This window comes from Antechinus flavipes, chromosome 6 (genome assembly GCF_016432865.1).
Source record: "Antechinus flavipes isolate AdamAnt ecotype Samford, QLD, Australia chromosome 6, AdamAnt_v2, whole genome shotgun sequence".
NCBI lineage: Eukaryota > Metazoa > Chordata > Mammalia > Dasyuromorphia > Dasyuridae > Antechinus > Antechinus flavipes.
Genome location: NC_067403.1, coordinates 159,139,489 through 159,159,077, shown reverse-complemented (window position 1 = coordinate 159,159,077; position 19,589 = coordinate 159,139,489). Strand labels below are relative to the sequence as shown.

Here is a 19,589-nt window from a genome sequence, read left to right as displayed (position 1 = left end):
GTCCCAAAAGTCTTAGTGCAGTTAACCTTTTAAATCATAATTAATTTTGTTAAGCCTTAAGTTAATGCTTAGTTTTAATAACATGGGCAGCAAGGTGGCACAGTAGATAGATTGGCAGGTCTCAAATCAGTTCGTGAGTTCAAATCCAATCTCAAACAATTATTAACTTGTATAACCCTGGAGAAGTCACTTAACCCTGTTTGTTTCTGTTTCCCATTTGTAAAAATGTGCTGGAGAAGGAAATAGCAAACCACTCCAATGTCTTTACCAAGAAAATACCAAATGAGGTCATGAAGACTTGGACATAACTGAATTGACTCAATAACAATGTACATATATGCTCTATATATCTAGCATATATATGTATATCATGAGCTCTAGGCAAATGTCATCCTATTAAGACATTTTCAACTGGAGGACTGAGAGGTCTCTCAATCTCCCACTCCTCTTCCAAACTTTTCAAATTTTTTTTTGATAGCACCATCATTCTTTCAATCAGCTTCTCAGTGTTGATATTGTCTTCAATTTAACCCATATATCTAAGCAGTTGACAGTCTTTCGTTTCTATGTCTGCAGTTTCTCTCATCCTGTCCCCTTTTATCTGCAAACTATATACAAGACTTCTACCCAGAACAGGCCCACATCACCTCTTTCTTGGACTGTTACAGTAGCATTATAATCTGTCTATCTCAAATCTCCCTATTCTGCCAAAGCCATTTTCCTAAAGTTCAGGTCTAACCATGTCAATCTCCTAACCAAATCCCTGACTTTCTTCAGGGCTTAGCTTTAGCATTACATTTTATACCAAGTCAGTCCCTCATCTCACATTTAGTAAGATGCCAAGTCTTTTCGATCTTATCTCCACCATATCTCATGCATTTGTTCCCTTTGGTCACTCATACAGTTAGCACTGTCCTGGAGGCTCTCATCACTTCCCACCTGGACTGTCTCCTGACTGGTACCCTGCATGTCTCATCTCTCCCCAGCTCCTCTGTGCAACTTCTAAAACCATATTTACTCCTCTAAATGAGAAGCATCAATTTAATTGTATCCTGTCTTTTCAGGTTTTTTTGTCTATCCCTGTTCTCCAGTCCAGCTTGTTTCCCTGATATTCCCTCTATGTGGCATTCTGTCTCTGTTCCTCTAGGTCTTTGCACAAGTTGTCATACCTGTCTGGAAGTCATTTTTTCCTCACTTGACATCCTAGAAGCCATTAAGACTCATCTGATGTGCCACCACCCATGCCAGAATCTTTCCCAACTGCTAGAGCCCCCAGAAATCACTCTATTGACTTTATATGTAGTTTCTGTTTGTTTATCTGTGTACACATTTACTTCCTTCTAATAGAATAGTTGGTGCACTTTGGAAGAGGAATTGTTTCCATTCTTTTGTGTACCAAGCACCTTGTGTCATAGCATAGAGAAAGTCCTTTACAAAGAAATGTTAGCAGAGGAAAAAGAAGGGAAGGAGAAGGGAGGGAAGAAGAAAGGAAGTTAGGAGTTTTGAATCTACTAGTTGTAACTTTATTTAATAAGTATACTTTAATAATTTTATATAACTTTATTGCTTATTTTTTTCTTTGCCAACATAGCTATAGAAATAAACAGATTTGTTATTAGAGTAAACAGGTAGGAAATTCAATGAAGAAACCAAACTGTTAGGATGAATTGAGTCATTGTTAAGAGCTTACTGCTTGGACCAGGAGATCATTATATACTTCAACAACAATACTATATGATGATCAATTCTGATGGACCTGGTCCTCTTCAGCAATGAGATGAACCAAATCAGTTCCAATGGAGCAGTAATGAACTGAACCAGCTATGCCCAGCGAAAGAACTCTGGAGATGATTAAGAACCATTACATAGAATTCCCAATCCCTATATTTTTGTTTGCCTGCATTTTTGATTTCCTTCACAGGCTAATTGTACACTATTTCAAAGTTCGATTCTTTTTGTACAGCAAAATTACTGTCAGGACATATATACTTATATTGTATTTAATTTATACTTTTAACATATTTAACATGTATTGGTCAACCTGCCATCTGGGGAAGGGGATGGGGGGAAGGAGGGGAAAATTTGGAACAAAAAGTTTGACAATTGTCAGTGCTGTAAAATTACCCATGCATATAGCTTGTAAATAAAAAGCTATAAGAAAAAAAAAAGAGCTTACTACTCTAAGAATACCTAAAAATCTTTACTTTACTGTTTCTAATGCTTGGAATTGAGAAATTTGTATGTGGCCTCTGTTTGTGAAACTTGATTTCATAACTATGTTTTTCTCTTATTTCTTTTTTTTTCCAGCCTATTGCAGTAGAAGTTTTTTCAGGGGATGGACGGAATTATCTTCTTGCTTTTCAGAAAGGAGTTAGAAACAAAGTCTACCAGAGGTAAAATCCATTTATACATATATTTTTGGTGATATGAGAAGAGAATCAGGGCATTTTACACTGAAAAATTAAAGTAATTAAAAACTTAGAATTCAGATCCATACATTATCCACTTTGAAGAAATTATTAATGCTACTAATGATCAGTAGTATTGCTAGCTTTTATTTTCTTACCCTATTAAATAGTTTTTATTACTTGGTAAAATATTTTTTAGTTTTCTAGTGACTTGACAGCAGAGTCTATTTATATTTACTGGTTTGGTTTTTTTAAGTATCAGAAGAATAATTATTTCACTTGAAAATGCTTCTTCCAATAAGGACTAAGCTTCTTTTTGATGTTTTTAAACAAGAAGATGCTCTGTCCCTTTGTCTTTATTCCCTTTAAGAATGAGTTCTTAAGAATGAAGGTCCCTATGTATTCCTGACAGGAGAATTGGGCAAGCTTTTCACTCCCTTGTAATCAGTGGAATGTTGATCATTAAGGTATAAGATGGCCATAGAAGTCTTTTGTTTTACTTGTACTAAATCTTGACACGGCTGGTAAAATTACAAAAGAGAGAGAATGTAGGTAAAGAGGAGCTAGATGCTGAGAGATATTGTGAAGGGATAAATGTAAAGAATTGGGCAAGTAATTGGTAGGAGAGTAGAACCACCTGCATCCTATAGGAGCCTAGTCTGACCCAGACACTGGCCTTGTTGTCAGCCATCATATTTGCCATGGAGATCACTCCTCAAACCAACCCCAGTGTCCAAAGTCCCTTGTTGGTCTCCAGGATAACAGATGGCCCTTCTCTCTGCGTTATCCTTTGGAGATTGTAAGCTTCCCTCCCCATGTGCTCCTTTATTACCCAAAGGTTTCTCCTATTTCTCTTCCTATCTCTTTAATAATTAGCAGTTGTTTAAGAGAAATCTGTCCTCTGTCCTTATCTCACATTCTTTTATCCCCATCCTTTTCAATCTGATCATACCCATGTTCTAATCAATCATTGCTCACCACTTCTGTTGTGTCCTCTGGATTTTCTTTTCCATAATGAGCAAACTCTCTTTAACCCTTCCCCTCTCTTACACACTTTTCCATTCATTAACCTTCACTTAGACCCAGTTACTTTGTGGTGACACCACATCCTTGTCCAGACTTTGTAGTAGTTCTGATTGTTAACTTCTTTTATATTTTGCTCTTCTCATATCTTCCTCCCATTAATCCTAAGGATGGAGATAGACTGCTCCTTGCTCCCCGTTATCATCTCCCTTTGTTTATTCACTCAGTGATCTTTCTTTTTTTTGATGTCCAGTTACTTAAATTTTTCATCTAATCAAAATTATATTAGCTGTAGTATTATTAACACTCTTTTCCTAGTAATGCTGCTTCTTTCAAGGTACCCAGAATCTGGCTCAACATTCCCCTCTCTCTTCATCGCCTCCTTCTCTTCCATTCTTTGCCTGTATGCTGGGGACTTTCATATCCAAGTAAATGCTCCCTCAAACTCTGCAATCCCATTTCTTCATATTTCTTAAACACTGTGACCTAATCCAGCTCTGCCACGCATTAGATTGTTCACATACTAGAGCTTGTCATTAGTCAAGTGTTCCACTTCCCTATCTTCTCTTATCTGACCTTAACTTCCTATCATTCTACATTCCATACCAGGCTCTCTGTTCCACCTCTCAGTATCATGCCCCCAGCTCCAGCCTCAATCCAGTAATTGTCTGCTCTTGTCTATTCACCACTCCTCTTGCCAAACCTCAATCCCGCGTTGGTCTTTTCATCCATCTCTTCCCTCTGCTCTGTCAAACAGGCCACTGAATGAAGCAGAAGGAAATCCTACAACCATACTGATCAGATACTTTATGGATGCATTTTAATCAACCTCAGCTGGGTCCATGATATTGCGAAGTAGTCCTTTTAAATCTTCAAATTATATTTCTTACCTTATCCATCTCTCCACAAAAGCTATTACAAATCTTCTCTTCCTTAAATCCTCTTATATTTCCTCCTCTCACCTAAAGGTCTTTCCTCCAACTCTAAAGGAAAAGTAGAGGCCACTTCAATATGCCTCTCTTCATCTCAGCACCTTTGAAACATCCCATTCTTTCCCATTTTCCTCCAGGAGCTATCAAAAGAAATGACCCATTTCCTTGCCAAGGTCTAACCTTTCTACTTGTACACTTGATCCTTTCTCCTCCTGTTTTCATAATGACTATACTATACCTTTGATCATCCCACTTTTTCTATCTAAACTTTAGCTTCTCCCCATCAATTGATTTTTTTATCTACTGTCTTTAAATATGCCCAGTTATCACCCATTCTTAACAAACTTTCTTACCTTATCCATCTCATTCCACAAAAGTTATTACAAATTTTCTCTTCCTTCCTCAAATTCTCTAGTCCATCAAGGTGTAGACTTTGCATTTTGTTTAATGCAAAAAATTAGCTCATTATTTCTACCCCTTCTGTCATGATCTCAACTGGAAAAGACAAAAGAGACTCTTCCCTCTTTCCAAGTTAAACTTTTATTATTCCCACAAATAAGTTGGTAGGTATTAAGCACATTCATCTGTATTCCTTAATTTGGATGGCTCTCTAGTGACTTGTAGAGGTTTAAATAATATTCTTTCAGATACCTTTCCCAGTGATTGGTACTGTTTTAAACAATCTAGAAATTAATATACTTCTATATAGGCTCAGTTTTATCATTGTGATGAGGATAGGGATTATATCTACCATTAGATACACATGGTTATACATAATGATGTCACATACAGTAAACAGATATCACCTGCAGAAACACTTCATTCTAATAGTAATCCAGTCAGCAAACATTAAATGCCTGCTATGTTCTAAGTACTGGCCTAGGTAGATACAAAAACAAAGAATGAAACAATTTCTATTGACAACAAATGTACATTCTAATGGGAGATAACAAGTATGCATCTCATGTGTAATAAGTGAATAAAAAAAAATAATAAAAAGTCATTAAATACAAGATAGCTTGGGAAGTAGTCACTCACCCCTGGAAGAAGCAGGAAGGCCTTTTTATAAAAGGTGCTACTTGAGCTGAATTTTGAAGGAAGAGAAGAATCTCTGAGGAGCAGAGATTAGGAGAGAATACTTCCATGCGTGGGGAATGACCAATGTAAATGCATGCCATGTGCCAGGAATAGAGAGTATATATAATGAATAGAATTCAAAAATTTGTATTAAATGAAGGATACAGATTCAATGTGAAGTCATTCTGTAATTGAATTATTCTGTAAAAAATTTTTGAGCGAAGACATTTAAATTAGAGGGAGTCCGAGATCTAAGTTTTCCCATACTTCAAAGTGGAAATGTTGAGCATCATTAGCTATTCCACAAAATGTTCTTTAACACTGTTGTTTGGAAAGATTCCTATGTAGCATCAAATGAATAAAGATCCATTAAAAGTCATCATTTACTGAATTAATTTTACATTATTATCACTATGTGAACATATAGTAAGAATATTAATTTTAAGATGGAAAGGACTCCCAAGATTACTCCCAGGCAACTTGCTCATTTTACAGATGATGAAACTGAGATCAAGAAAAGGTAGTGACAAAGTATATATTTGAACCCAGACCACCCCCACCCCCAAATGCATATTCATCATCTTTCCATAGTATCAGACTGCTTCCCATAATCAGTTTTTGGAATTTTTACCTGATAATCATTTAAGAAATCTCAAGTCCTCTTAGTTAATGCTCATTTGAAACCAGACAACTGATAAAAATTTCTGCTGAGAAAAAATTATGAAAACTGATTTTTTAAAATTATCATGGAAAAATCTTTACATTTGGCTGCTAAATTCATGATTTTTTTCCCACCATACTTAATGTAATTATGTGTGTTTTAGTTACTGTAAAAATTACTTCGTATTCCTAGAGCAAATAGTAATTGAGTAACAAGGTTAAATAAATAGGGAAAAGCCAGGTGGTAGCATCAAGTCAATCCATAGTTTACAGTGTCATCTTTTTAATAAATAATTTAATATTTCCCATGTTGATACAGATTCTGATTTGGTTTTAAAAATAATTATTGTTTTTCATTATCCAGATTTTTGGCTGTTGTGCCATCTTTGACAGACAGTTCAGAATCTGTTTCTGGGCAGCGACCAAATACTAGTGTGGAACAAGGGTAAGTTTATAGCCCAATGATTGGAAGAGCAATTGTATTACTTTGGGGGGTGGGGGGAGAGGAGGAATAATAACCAGTTGCAATCTACATTCCTTTATACCTTTCATAGTTGGTAGACACAATTTGAGTTGGCTAATATTGGTAATATTGTCTTCCAGACACTATATCAGCGATGCAAAAGCCTTCAATTAAGGCATGAGACAGAAAGCTTTATACTCCTTCTTTCTGTGTGGAAGAGCATGAGGGGGAATGGAGGGAGGAATTCTATCCCTCATCATTCACTAACTTCCCTTGTAATCTTGTCTGCTTTCTATTTTAGGGATTTCCTCTATTAAGTCATTTCCATAGGACAGTCCAGAAACTTCCCCCTTGAAGTTCTTAGTCCTTAGACCAGCTTCCTCCATTAAAATGATTAATGAATAAATTACTTTTAATAATAATAATATTTATTATTATATTGTAATGTAGACCTGTCAGAAGTACCGTTTAAAACTATGCAAATCACAATGACCTCTGAAAATTCGTACATTGTGATTTTATTACTACATGTTTCTATTCTCCATGTTTTTCTGAAACATTATACTCCAATCTTGTTCCTTTACTACCTAGGTCTGGATTGCTTAGCACCTTAGTAGGTGAAAAGTCTGTAACACAGAGATGGGAGGTAAGTTTAATGAAAATTATTTGCTGTTTCTTTCTAATTTGTAGTTTAAAGTTTTGTGGCCACACAATGCGGAAAGCACTAAAGCCACATTTTATTACTCAACAATTTGGAAAATATATTCTTCAGAATTTTTGCATTGGAATCTATTTTATTTTTATACCCTCAAAAATATTTTGGCTGTTATTTAGTAATTACTTACTTGATCAAGTAGCATCATTTATTAAGACCTGAAAGAGAAACTATTGCACAAAAATATACTTTCTGATGCAACCACATTATAAGAAATAAAATGTAAAAACTATGATGATAAGAAAAGTCAGAGTAATTGAATATACTGAAACGAGCTGCAATATTAATATTTATTTTTATTTACCAAGAGAGGTGAAATCAGCAATTTCCAGTACTTGATGCACTTGAACACCTTGGCTGGTAGATCTTACAATGATCTCATGCAATATCCTGTCTTCCCTTGGGTTCTAGCAGACTATGACTCACAGGTAAATCTTACATTGTTCTCTTGAGGTTAAACAACTTTCAAAAGACTGTAGAAAATTTTCCACTTTCTGAAATGTTTTATTTTTTCCATTTTTTTCCAATTGGTAACTAGTTTTTAAGGACCTGATATGTGTATCTATCCATTCTAGAACCTTATTATTTTGCTTATATTGTTACTAGTTGTTAATATTACATTTCTTATGTACATTTCTTAAGGTGTTTATAATTAAAGTGTTTTAAATTATTGTTCAATAAAATCATTACTGTCAGGTAAGAGGAGTTATTTTGTATTAAGTTGCACATAAAAATGGATTCAGAGTCATCAAAAGAGGAAAATTTGTTTCATTTTTTTCTCTTTTTAGTTCTAGTAAGACTTTAATAATAAATTGTCAAAATTGAAAGCAGACCAAAAGGAAAGAGTAGTTTTACACTTGAATTTTATAAACTTGTATAACTTATCCTGCCAGTATTGTCCCATTTATCATATTGATTTGTTTTTTAGACTTTATTTCAAAGAACTTCTGTTGTACAACACCACTACTCATAAAGTCCTCTTTTGCAGTGATTCATAAAAGACAAAAATGGATATAGTCCTTGCCCTCAGGATGGTTACATTTTAAAGAAATAAAAAAGGAAGAGACAAAATAGAAGATAAAATATATTAATAGGCACACATATATTGCTGAAATTTACAAGATACCATTGTTAGATAATTTGTGCGCTTAATGCACATTTAGAAAATATTTGAGTGGCAGAGGGAAAAAAAATCAAGGGTGTGGTCAGGTTTTTTTCCTCTTCTCTTAAAATCAATCAAGAAAGAATTCTCTGAAAGATGAGATGGGAGAAAATGTATAGAAAGGACATTGTTGGATAAGAAACAATGTAACTCTATAATTATACTTGATTATATAGTTGAAGGAAAGTATAAGAGCAGATTCTAATAATATGACTTATATTCATAAATGTATATTTTATTTTTGTACAGCCCAATTCTATTCCATAAAACCATCAACTACACAGATCAGACCTTTTTAAAACCTCACAACTTGGTAAGACACTGTGATCTTTTGGAGAGTTCAAAGGATAAAGAATGTGTAGAGAGCCAGCCTTAGACAAAACTAGGAATACAGATACAGGTCCCATCTCTGCTACAGATTAGCTTTATGGTTCTCAATCTCTGAGCACTGTGGGCAATTCCCCAAACTATATGATGCAGAGAATGTGATAGTCAACATTAGTTAGAGTCTCCTTATCCAGCAATTCCCTATTGATGAAATAGTATATCGAGGCCTAGTTGGTATGATTTAGTGACAGATACAAATAAAATATGTAGTTGAAGATTTCAGACTAATACCTTTGAAATCTTCATATGCTAAATTAGCTGTTGAGTTGGATCCAGTGAATTTTAGGTCTTTGGAACAATCTCCATTAGACTGAAGTAAAAAACTGATTCCTACCTGAGAATTTTATGTTATTGCTTGCCCTTTAAAGGTAGACACACATTTAAAAGATCACTACTCCAGCGTTTATTACCTCCCAAGTTTTTTAAGTCACCTAAAAGATCAAAGCATTCCCTACACAGTAGGGAAGACAAAGGGAGCAACTGATCCCACAGTTTTATCACAGAAGATGATGAATTAGTCTTAGTTTCTTCATATATCCCCATTTATATAGTTCAGAGATTTAGTCCACCTAGTAAAGGTCAATACAAAATATTAATTCAGTAAAAGTTGAATTAGATGGCTTAAATACTACAAATCTGACCTGCATACTTTTTTCAAAGGAAGAAGCAATCACTTCCAAGGTGATTATCTTCAGAATGACTTATTCATTAGTTACATTCTGTTTGGCATGGACATAAAAGTGACACAATCTTTGCTGACTAGCAGTCCAGCTCCCTAGGATTCCTGATGCTTTATGGAATTTCTCTTGGAGCCTAGATAAACATCTGCATACACACTGAAGCCCCAACTTGTTTATATTTTTTATGTTGGTCATACTAAAGGGATTTCAAGCATTTAGATTTGGATTTTGCTTTGTATTTTAGGAAGTTGATCTCACTAATCCCAAGACATTCAGAAATCTAGCCAAGCCTATGGGAGCACAAACAGATGAAAGATTAACTCAATACAAGAAACGTTATAGAGACTGGGAAGATCCTAATGGTAAGTAATGGTAAAACTGGAGAAATTGAGAGACATTTCAGAATTGAATCAGTAATTGTTTAAAGTCCACCAATCAGACTTTGGATATTTCCTCAAATGCCCTTTTAGATATTTCCTCATTTTTATATATTGTATTTTCTACTGCCAACATTGACACCAATCCTATTAAGACTCCAACTAAATTGTATTTTAATTCCTAGTAGATCTCCATCTTCCTGCCTCCATGTCTTTGCTCACACTGTTCGTTATACCTAGAATGTTCTTCCTTAATTCTCTTCCTCAACTATACCCTTTAAAATCTTACTTAATAGGGTCCAGCTCAAGTGCCATATATTCCAGAAATGATGTTCACAGTGAGAAATGATATTCCTTTTTCCAAGTACACATAACATTTTTTACTCCTCTTGTTCTTATCCCCTATTTTATACTGGATATTTGTTTGAATATTTCCAAGGTCTCACTATTAGTTTATAAGAATCATGAGGAAAAGTACCAGTATTTAATTATATTTTTATTTTCCCCAGTCTTCATCTCAATACTTCGCATATGGCAGATACTTAATAAATGATTGTTGGATGAATAAATGAATCAATGAATCAATTGCTGAATAAATAAAGAAGTTACATTTTTATATTAGCATAGGGGTTGGAAACTAGGGCTTGGAATCAAGATCTGAGTTCAAATCCTGATTTAGGCACATAGTAGCTAGGCAACCATAAACAAGTCACTTAACTTCTCCCTGCTTCAGTTTCTGTATCTGTAAAAATGAGAATAGTCATAACATCTACCTCAGAGTTGTTGTCAGGACAAGATGAGGCAATACTTACCCAACATTAAAGTGCTATGTCAGTGCTAGCTATTATTAGTAGTAGTAATCATAAAGTAGTCTATAGAATTATTACCAGATACTTTTAAAAAGGATAATAGAGGATTGATAGCAATTTGAATTAATTTTACCTCTTTTTAAACTTAAATATACTTACTTTAAATGGGTAAATCGCCTTACTAGAAAGAAGAAATCCTTTACTTTTAAAATGTCTTGACATGCAAAAACTATCTATGCAATCTTGTCCCAGCAAGGAATAGTAAGGGGATATTTTAAACTTGATTTTTTTTCTTATCAGGTGGCTTTTTGTTAAAAACATTACCCTGCTCAGATTTGATGTTTGTCCTCTTTCTATATCGACCCCAAGTTAAACAATTCAACTTCACAATGTTCCTTATTTTCAGTTTTCTTGTCTCTTTTTTATACCTTTCATACACCATCCCTGGATTACTCCATGTTCCATGCTACTCATATACTTCTAAACCAGAGCTAGAGGAAATCGCAAAACCAAACCCAGTCCATTACAAATTTGTATTATTTCTTTAACCTCAACTTGAGTACTCATTATTGTGAGGAAATTCTTTTAGCTATCATTCATTAATTCTCTGTCCCATTCTCCAGGAAGAAGATTTCAAATCTTTTCTCTCCTCAAACCTCCGCAACTTCCATTCTCCCACCTAAAAGCTTAATTTCACACTTTACAGAGAAAATAAGAGACTATTTATATGAACTACTCTTCCTCCCCTTCTCTATGTCTGAATACCTTTTGACATGATTCCCACCTTTCATTCTCACTTCCTTTACGTAGGCCCTGATGAAGTGGTCTTTCTCATTAAGACTAACATCCCACTTTAAAAAAAAAAAAAATTGTCCTCAATCATCTCCACTCAAGTATCTCTAATCTTCAATATCTCCCTATCACTGCCATTTATACTTGCCTAAATCTCCCCCATCCTTTTTAAAAAAAAAAAAAACTTCCTTAGACATCCTTTCAAGATATTATGCTACAGCTCTCTTCTTAACCAAACTTCTAGAAAAACGAATCTATACCTATCACTTCCACTTCATTTCTTCTCACTCATTTTAACCCTTTACAGTCTGGCTTCTGACTTCCTCATTCACCTGAAATTGCACATTCCATAGTTGTTAGTGACTTCTTTTTTTTTTTTTTTTTTTCTTTCCCTGAGGCAGTTGGGGTTAAGTGACTTGCCCAGTGTCTAAGTGTCTGAGACTAGATTTGAATTCAGGACCTCCTGACTTCAGGGCTGGTGGTCTACCCACTGCAACATCTAGCTGCCCGTTAGTGACTTCTTAATTGACAGATCTCTTGGTCTTTTCTTAATCCTTATCCCTCGGGGCATTAGCATTTGGCGCTCTCCCCTCCATGATTACTATTCTTTCTGGGTTTTTGTGAACACTACTGGTTCTGTTCTCCGACTATGTATGCTAACTGATCATCCGTTAATTTTCAAACCCCTTAACTGTTGATGTACTCCCAAGATTTTATCCTAGATCTTCTCTTCTCATTTTCTTTCACTCTTTCACTTGGTGACCTCCTAAGCTCCCATTTAATGTATCATCGCCTTTGTTGCTGACTCCCAGTTTTATATGTCCAATCCTAGTCTCTCCCTTAACCCCAGCTTGGTAACATCATTTCTTGCCTATTAGAGATTCCAAATTTTATATCCCAGCAACTTCTCAAATTCAACATGTCCAAAACAGAACTCTTTTATCTTTTTCCTAAAATCACACCCCCTTTTTAAAACCTCCCTGTTTCTTCACAGGCTCCACTAGTTTTCTGGGCATAAAGATTTCTAACTTCAGCATTTTCTTGGACTCCTCGCACTTCCTCATCCACATATCCAAACTATTGCTAGATCATGTTGTTTCTACCACCCCAGTGTCTCTCATTTGTGCCTCTCCTCTCTGCTCACACATTCAGCCCCTCGATTCAAGCCCTTGTCACTTCCTACTTGACTATTTCAGTGATCTCCTAATTCATCTCCTGCATTACTTCTCACTCCAGGCTCTCCTCTGTAGTCTCTAAAATGGTGTTCCTTAAATGCGGCTCTGAATGTGGTGTTCTCCTCCTCAGTGAACTCCAGTAGCACTCTACTGCATCTAGAACAAAACATACACTCCTTCGTTGGGCATTTAAAGCCCTGACATTATACACTTCTCTGCTCCCCCCAGCCGGACCTCTTACTGTTCCACCTCCTCAGCCTGCTACCGCCCATCCCCATATCTCCAGCAGCATATCCCCTCTCCAGACATCTGCTTCCGCCACCCCCCACCCCAAGCACTGCCTTCTCCATGAGCCCTCTGCTGACTTCTCCCAACATCAAAGCCTGGGCTGTCCTTTCCCCAAAAACTACCTCAGATTTATTTTTCCTATATTTTACATATATTTATGTCTGTACATGTGTATGTGCACTTTTATTACAAGAATTGTTTAATTCTTTGAATTTATACCCCCAGCCCACCTATGTGCTTGGGTACATTGGAAGAGCTTAATAAATCTTAGTTGATTGTTTATATAGGCAGCAATTCAGGAAAATATTAGGATGTCAAGGCCATTAAGTATCACCATTCAGTACTCTCCTTTAGCAGAATGGAAAGACATTGGGATTTTTAAATCTCAAAACATGCTTGACTGCTAAGAAATCATGCATGGTGAACTATTGCCACAAATTGAAATGAGAATTCAAAATGTCATTTTCAAATCTTCAGTGGACTTATTTTCAAAAGACTAAAATCTACACATGTTACTTATTTCATAATTGGCCCTTTCAAACCTACTAAACTTTTCTTCTGTTGCCAACATTATATCTTAATTATAGTTTAATTTTCTTTACCAGGGGAAACCCCAGCCTATCATTATGGCACTCACTACTCCTCTGCAATGATCGTTGCCTCATACCTTGTTAGGATGGAGCCTTTCACCCAGATATTCTTGAGACTTCAGGTAAGTTAGGCTATCTGCTCTGTTAATGGTACCTTGGGTCAAGAGAAGGAAGGTGAAACACTACTTACAAAAGTGAATAGACAGAGTATCTAGGTATCTAGGGCCCACTGAATTGAGACCAATTAGAAATGCAGCCTATATTGGCCTAAAATGTTATCACACAACATGAGTTAAGATTTCAATATATACACAAACTAACATGATTTCAAACTAAATTCCAAATATAGACCTAATCTGTACCAAGAGTTTATAAAATGCTACTGATGAAATCCATCAGCTTCATATTGTAGTTAAAGTTTGGTACTTCCATTTACTTCTTGGTCATTAATGTTGTTCTCTACCTTTCTCCCCCTCCTCCCCCTTTAATTCTAAAACTCTGTTCCCTTAAAATGAAACAATGAATATGCTTCTGAAGTTTTTTGTAGGAAAAAATGCTTTTCCCATCCTTTATATATCTGTTTATTACAAAATAAAATTAAGTAAAGGGAAGAGCATCATTCTTCTTTTTAAACAAATGTGTGTTTCTTGTTGTATGTGTTTAATTTTTAAAAGTTAGGAGATTGCAATGTCACAGAAGTGGCTGATGATGTGGTAGTCTATAGCTTGAGATCTTTCCTTTGAGGCTATTTCCATTTTATTCCATAGGGTGGTCATTTTGACCTGGCTGACCGAATGTTCCACAGTGTACGAGAAGCCTGGTACTCTGCTTCAAAGCACAATATGGCAGATGTGAAAGAGCTCATCCCAGAATTCTTTTACCTCCCAGAGTTCCTGCTCAACTCAAACAATTTTGATCTAGGTATGAAAAAGTTTCTGGCAATACCCAAGTCAAAAAGACAAATATTTACAAAAAAAAAAAAAAGATTTTTACATCAGTGATTATGGCAAAGAAGAAATTATTGTGAATAAGGGAAACAAAAACACTATCAGTGGGTATTTTTTGAAATCAAAATAAATCTATAAAAAAGAATATGTAGGGGCAGCTAGGTGGCATAGAGCACCCCTGAAGCTGCTCTATAGTGGATAGAGCACCAGCCCTGAAGGCATAAGGACCTGAGTTCAAATCTGGTCTCTGACACTTAACACTTCCTAGCTATGTGACCCTGGGCAAGTCACTTAATCCCAATTGCCTTAGGGAAAAAAAAGAAAAAAGTAAGAAGAATATATAACCCAAAAAAAAAAAAAAAGTATATAACCCAATTTCATCCAGAGCAGCAATTCTAAAATCAGATCTTTGGTAATGAGTACAGAGAGATATAAACTTTATAGTTATTTCGATGTACAAATCAATCATAGTTGAAAATATCTGAAGTTAATATCACAAAAGTCAAATTAAATTTTAGCTAGTCCTTATTCTTACTTTTTAATAAGTTTACTGTTGCTTGAGGGCACTGCCAACTTATTACAGATATTTTTAATAGATCTTAATTATTGTGTTAGATTGTAACTTCTTAAAAAATATTTTTCTATCCCCACCAGAATATCTAGCACAACGCCTTGCTTGTAGCAGGTGTTCATAAGAAGCATTTGCTCAGTAAATGAATCTAAGAATTTGTATCCCAGAGTGTTTTCAGTCTGGGATTTCAAAAAAATTTTTGGTTGTTCCTTTTTGCTTACCTTGTTGACATCAGGGAAGTGTACAGTTTCCTAGCCAAACATGATCCAAATTGACATACAAAAACTGAGCAACTTAATCAGTATTCTAGCTAGTAGTGAAAGAAAAAAGATTTATGCTTGTTTGAAAGCTCTCCCTTAGAATATAAGAGCACTTTGAGAAATCTTAGCCTAACTCCCCCTTCCACAAATAAATCTTGGGTTCTAGAGCAAGATTGCTTCTCTTCCAAGGGTTCTAGGATTATTTCTAAGGAATTAAGTGTAATTTCCTAATTCCACAGACTTGAGCACAGCTGGTATTCTTTCCTCCCATGATTATCTGTTGAAAACCATTTTATTCAGCCACTTTATATGTTGTATTTAGAAAGTAATTCAATAAGGACTCTTCCATAAGTACTTGTAGAATTGAAGAAAAAATGGGCTCAAGCTCAGAGAACAAGTGTGGCAAATGGGATGACTCAAAGCTTCTGGAGGCTAAAAGTCATTTCTTCTCCAAAATCAAGTATAGTATTTAATGTTTCAAACATTATCTACCCCAAAGCTTCTTAAATCATGAGTTGTGACCTGTATAGGTTTGAGAAAGTGAATGTGGAGGTCACAGAACATTTCACAACATTGAAGATATCAGATATTCTGCCAAGATTTAATTCTTTATGTAAAAATAAACAAGTACATCCATCTCATTAGTATGCAAATATGCTCTTGTCTTTAATAAATTATATGTATACTGAAGAATTGTTTTAAAATGAATTTCTTTATGATTTATAATCAGTAAATATTTGATTTGTGTGTCTGTTTTATATATATGCCTTTATATCTGGGGTCATATAAAAATTTTCTCAGGTGAAAAAGGGTCACTCATGGAAAATGTTTAAGAAGCCCTATTGTTGTGGTTCTTTTTACTTAGATGTGAAGTTGCTACTCAGTGGATGATTTTTTTTTTATTTTATTTGTGTGTGTGTTTGGAGGTTTCTTTCTTATTTTAAAAATCATATTCAATTGTTCAGGCTGCAAACAGAATGGCACCAAGCTTGGAAATGTGATACTACCACCATGGGCAAAAGGAGATCCTCGAGAATTCATCAGAGTCCATCGAGAGGTAAGCAAGCCTGACTGGAGAATAAAACTGAACTCCATCTGGGTATAGGTCATGACTCCAGAAGAAGGGAATAAGAACAACATATGACCCTAAGTTACTACCAATCTAATTTTTGTGATTTTCATTGTTGACTTCTTTTATTTCTTATTGGTAACTTTACTTTCTAACTGGACAATTTAGACCAATCAGTGATTCAGCCTGCTGCCTACAATAAATGTGTTTTATAATTACAGGCTTTGGAATGTGATTATGTGAGTGCTCATCTGCACGAATGGATTGACTTAATCTTTGGTTATAAACAGCAAGGCCCTGCTGCAGTTGAAGCTGTAAATGTCTTCCATCATCTCTTTTATGAAGGTCAAGTTGATATCTACAACATAAATGACCCATTAAAAGAGACAGCTACCATAGGATTCATTAATAACTTTGGACAGATACCAAAACAGGTACAATTGTTTTCTTGGAGATTTGTTGTTGTAATTTTCAGATAATTGTTTAAAGATCTCACATTTAAAGATTTCCATATTTTATATAATCTATAACGAACCCTTCAGATAAAAATGCATACGTAAAAGTTTTGGTTTAAGATATTAAGAAATAACTATAAATAAGACTACACTGAAATTTGCATCTTTTCACCCTTTCACAATATTCAAGGAGACAAGTTTGTTGCTTAAGGAAATTAATCACCTGAAGACCCGTACAAAATGTGCTTTCCAAGTAAAATGTGCAGAGCCTGAGGACATGCTCTGCTCTACCAGTTTCTCTTTGATAAACTTTAATAAGCTTTCTGGTGGTGTGCACAAAGCTTTTCTTGAAATACTGTATCACTTTGGGTTTGATTATGCATGTGTGGCTATCTGTGACTTGTTAAAATTTTGTTTTTAAATTGAGAGGCTGAGTAAACTAGACAATTTTAGTTAATATGAACCATTGTATTTTGAGTCTTATTTATACTGAAACAATTCAAAGAGGAAGAAAGCCCTTTGGACTGAAACTAATACTTTGTAACTTCCTTTTTTTTTTATTGTAATCCACATTTCTGAACTGCTACATTTATTTTTTTTTTTCATGAATCTGGACAATTTTTTCTTTTAAGTTTTAAAGACTTTTTTTTTTTTAACATTGTCATCATTTCTCTCCTTTTTCCCCACTTGCATTTTCAAACAAAAGAAGAATGGCATATTTTTTTTGCTTCTTCCCAATTTACTTTGTTCACTCTGCATTAGTTTCCCGTATTTCTCTGCATATTTTACATTTGTCTTAGGACCCGTATCGCATTTCATTGCTATAAGCACCCCAAATTCATCACTTGTAAGTGAAGAGAATGATTTTTAAAAGATGGCGGCACATTTATGCCACATGTTTCAACTTTGTAATTAATTCTGAGGGAAAAAAAATTCAGACTCAGGAGGAGATTGGGAAACAAGTCATGTAGAGATGCTGCTATTCTTTTATCATTAATATAGATTTGAAATAGTCTGGCTAATCACTGATTTTTTTTTCAATTTCATTACACAATTCATATGATTTCTAAATTAATTAAAATGGATTTAAGGATGCTTATCTATTCTTACAGATACTGGTTCTACCTTCTTTAAGTTGAATTGTCTTGGATCCAGAGATCCTACTACTAGACCGTATCCTAAGGAAAACAAAAACTGAGAATTACATCCATATATATCAGAATATTAATGGCAATATTTCTGGGATAGCAAAGAATTACCAACAAAATGAATGCTCATGAATGGGAAAATGAAAGAACAAATAAATTATAGCAATGAAATGCGATACGGACCCTAAGACAAACATAAAATATGCAGAGAAATACGGGAAAAGAAAAGAAGAACTTAAAGCCTCATTGTGGCACAGGGATGACCTTTTCTCAAAGGTTATACCGACTTTGGTGGGTTTTACCACTGTAGAAAGATTTTGTGCATTCTCCTTGTAATAGACCTAACCTAGATAGGTTTTGTTTTGTTTTGTTTTGTTTTTCATAAAAAATTTTTCATTTTTTTTCATAGTCTTTTCATAAAAGACTATCCATAGATTGCTAGATGATGAATTCTTTAGCCATGGATATATTAAAATCCTTCAATAGATATCTAATCTCATTGATGTGTAACTAGTCATTTCAACACTTTAGATCATAGCCCATCCATGCCTCCCCATCTTGGGTACTTCTTGTTCAAATTCTCTCATGAATTTTCTACGTCTCCTCACCTCTCCTGAATTGCAGAGATACCAGTGTAGTATTTGGGCTGTCCATAAATTATCCTCCTCTCTAGAGAACTAAAACTCTAGTTCTTCTCCATAATTCCCTGTTTGTAATTTGTCAAAGTCTTCTTACAGCCACCCTGTGTCTCTTCCATTTCCTTGTGGGAGATTCAAGAACTTCAACTTTTGAGAAATAATAAAGTTGCGTCTGTCCCAGCCTCAGAAAACCAGGAAACCACTGATAATGTTTTTAATGAGCATTTATTTCAGAGAAAAATTTAAAATCATTCAAAGAAATTTGCAGTTTATCAGAGGCAATCTTTCCTGCTTTGTTCCTTCTTTTCAACACTCCTAGGCCCAATTAATTATGCATTTGCTGTCATACATACACACATGCACACACACAGCGCCTGTCCATGTATGTTCACACATATATACGTGAAGGTAAACACATATACGCATATTTATAAATGTTCATTCTTGTGTTTGTGTGTGTGTTATCACCATTTTCTTAGAAAAGTCGCAGTAATATTTGAAAACTTGAACACTGAACTTGGAATCCAAGAACCTGAGTTTGAGTCTTTACTTTGTCCCTAAGGAGATGACTTAACTGAGCCTCAGTTTTCTCATCTATATAATGAAAGAGAATGAATTATATAAAAAATACTTCCCTTATGCCAAGTACCATGATGAGTATTGGAAATGTAAGCAAAAACAAACAAACAAGACATTGTCTATGTTCAAAAGAGCTTCTAGTTAGGAGGATTCAGCTATAGGAGTCATGGAAAGACCAAGGAGCAGATGGCAAAGCCAGCTGCATGACAGTGTCCAGAGGGCAGAGTAGCCAGGCTGCTAATAAGTCCTGGAGGCAGCGTCTGAGGCAGGAGGATTGCAGCTTATCCACGAGCACCTAGTGACTATTAGCAAATGAGTCGTGGTTCAGGGTTCTGGGTTAACTTCAGACATTATTCAAGTTTCTGCATGTATAAAATGAGCATT

General features: G+C 35.1%; 1 protein-coding gene across 1 annotated transcript in view; it reads left to right on the top strand.

Moving 5' to 3' along the window:
• Nucleotides 1–19,589, top strand: part of WDFY3 (WD repeat and FYVE domain containing 3) — a 316,134-nt gene that overhangs the window by 271,272 nt on the left and 25,273 nt on the right. The window contains exons 48-56 of the mRNA XM_051965853.1: nt 2,308–2,393; nt 6,465–6,545; nt 7,155–7,209; nt 7,587–7,706; nt 9,752–9,869; nt 13,554–13,660; nt 14,306–14,459; nt 16,282–16,373; nt 16,607–16,819. Of these exons, the coding sequence (XP_051821813.1) occupies nt 2,308–2,393; nt 6,465–6,545; nt 7,155–7,209; nt 7,587–7,706; nt 9,752–9,869; nt 13,554–13,660; nt 14,306–14,459; nt 16,282–16,373; nt 16,607–16,819 (1,026 nt within the window). The remainder of the gene's footprint in view (nt 1–2,307; nt 2,394–6,464; nt 6,546–7,154; nt 7,210–7,586; nt 7,707–9,751; nt 9,870–13,553; nt 13,661–14,305; nt 14,460–16,281; nt 16,374–16,606; nt 16,820–19,589) is intronic.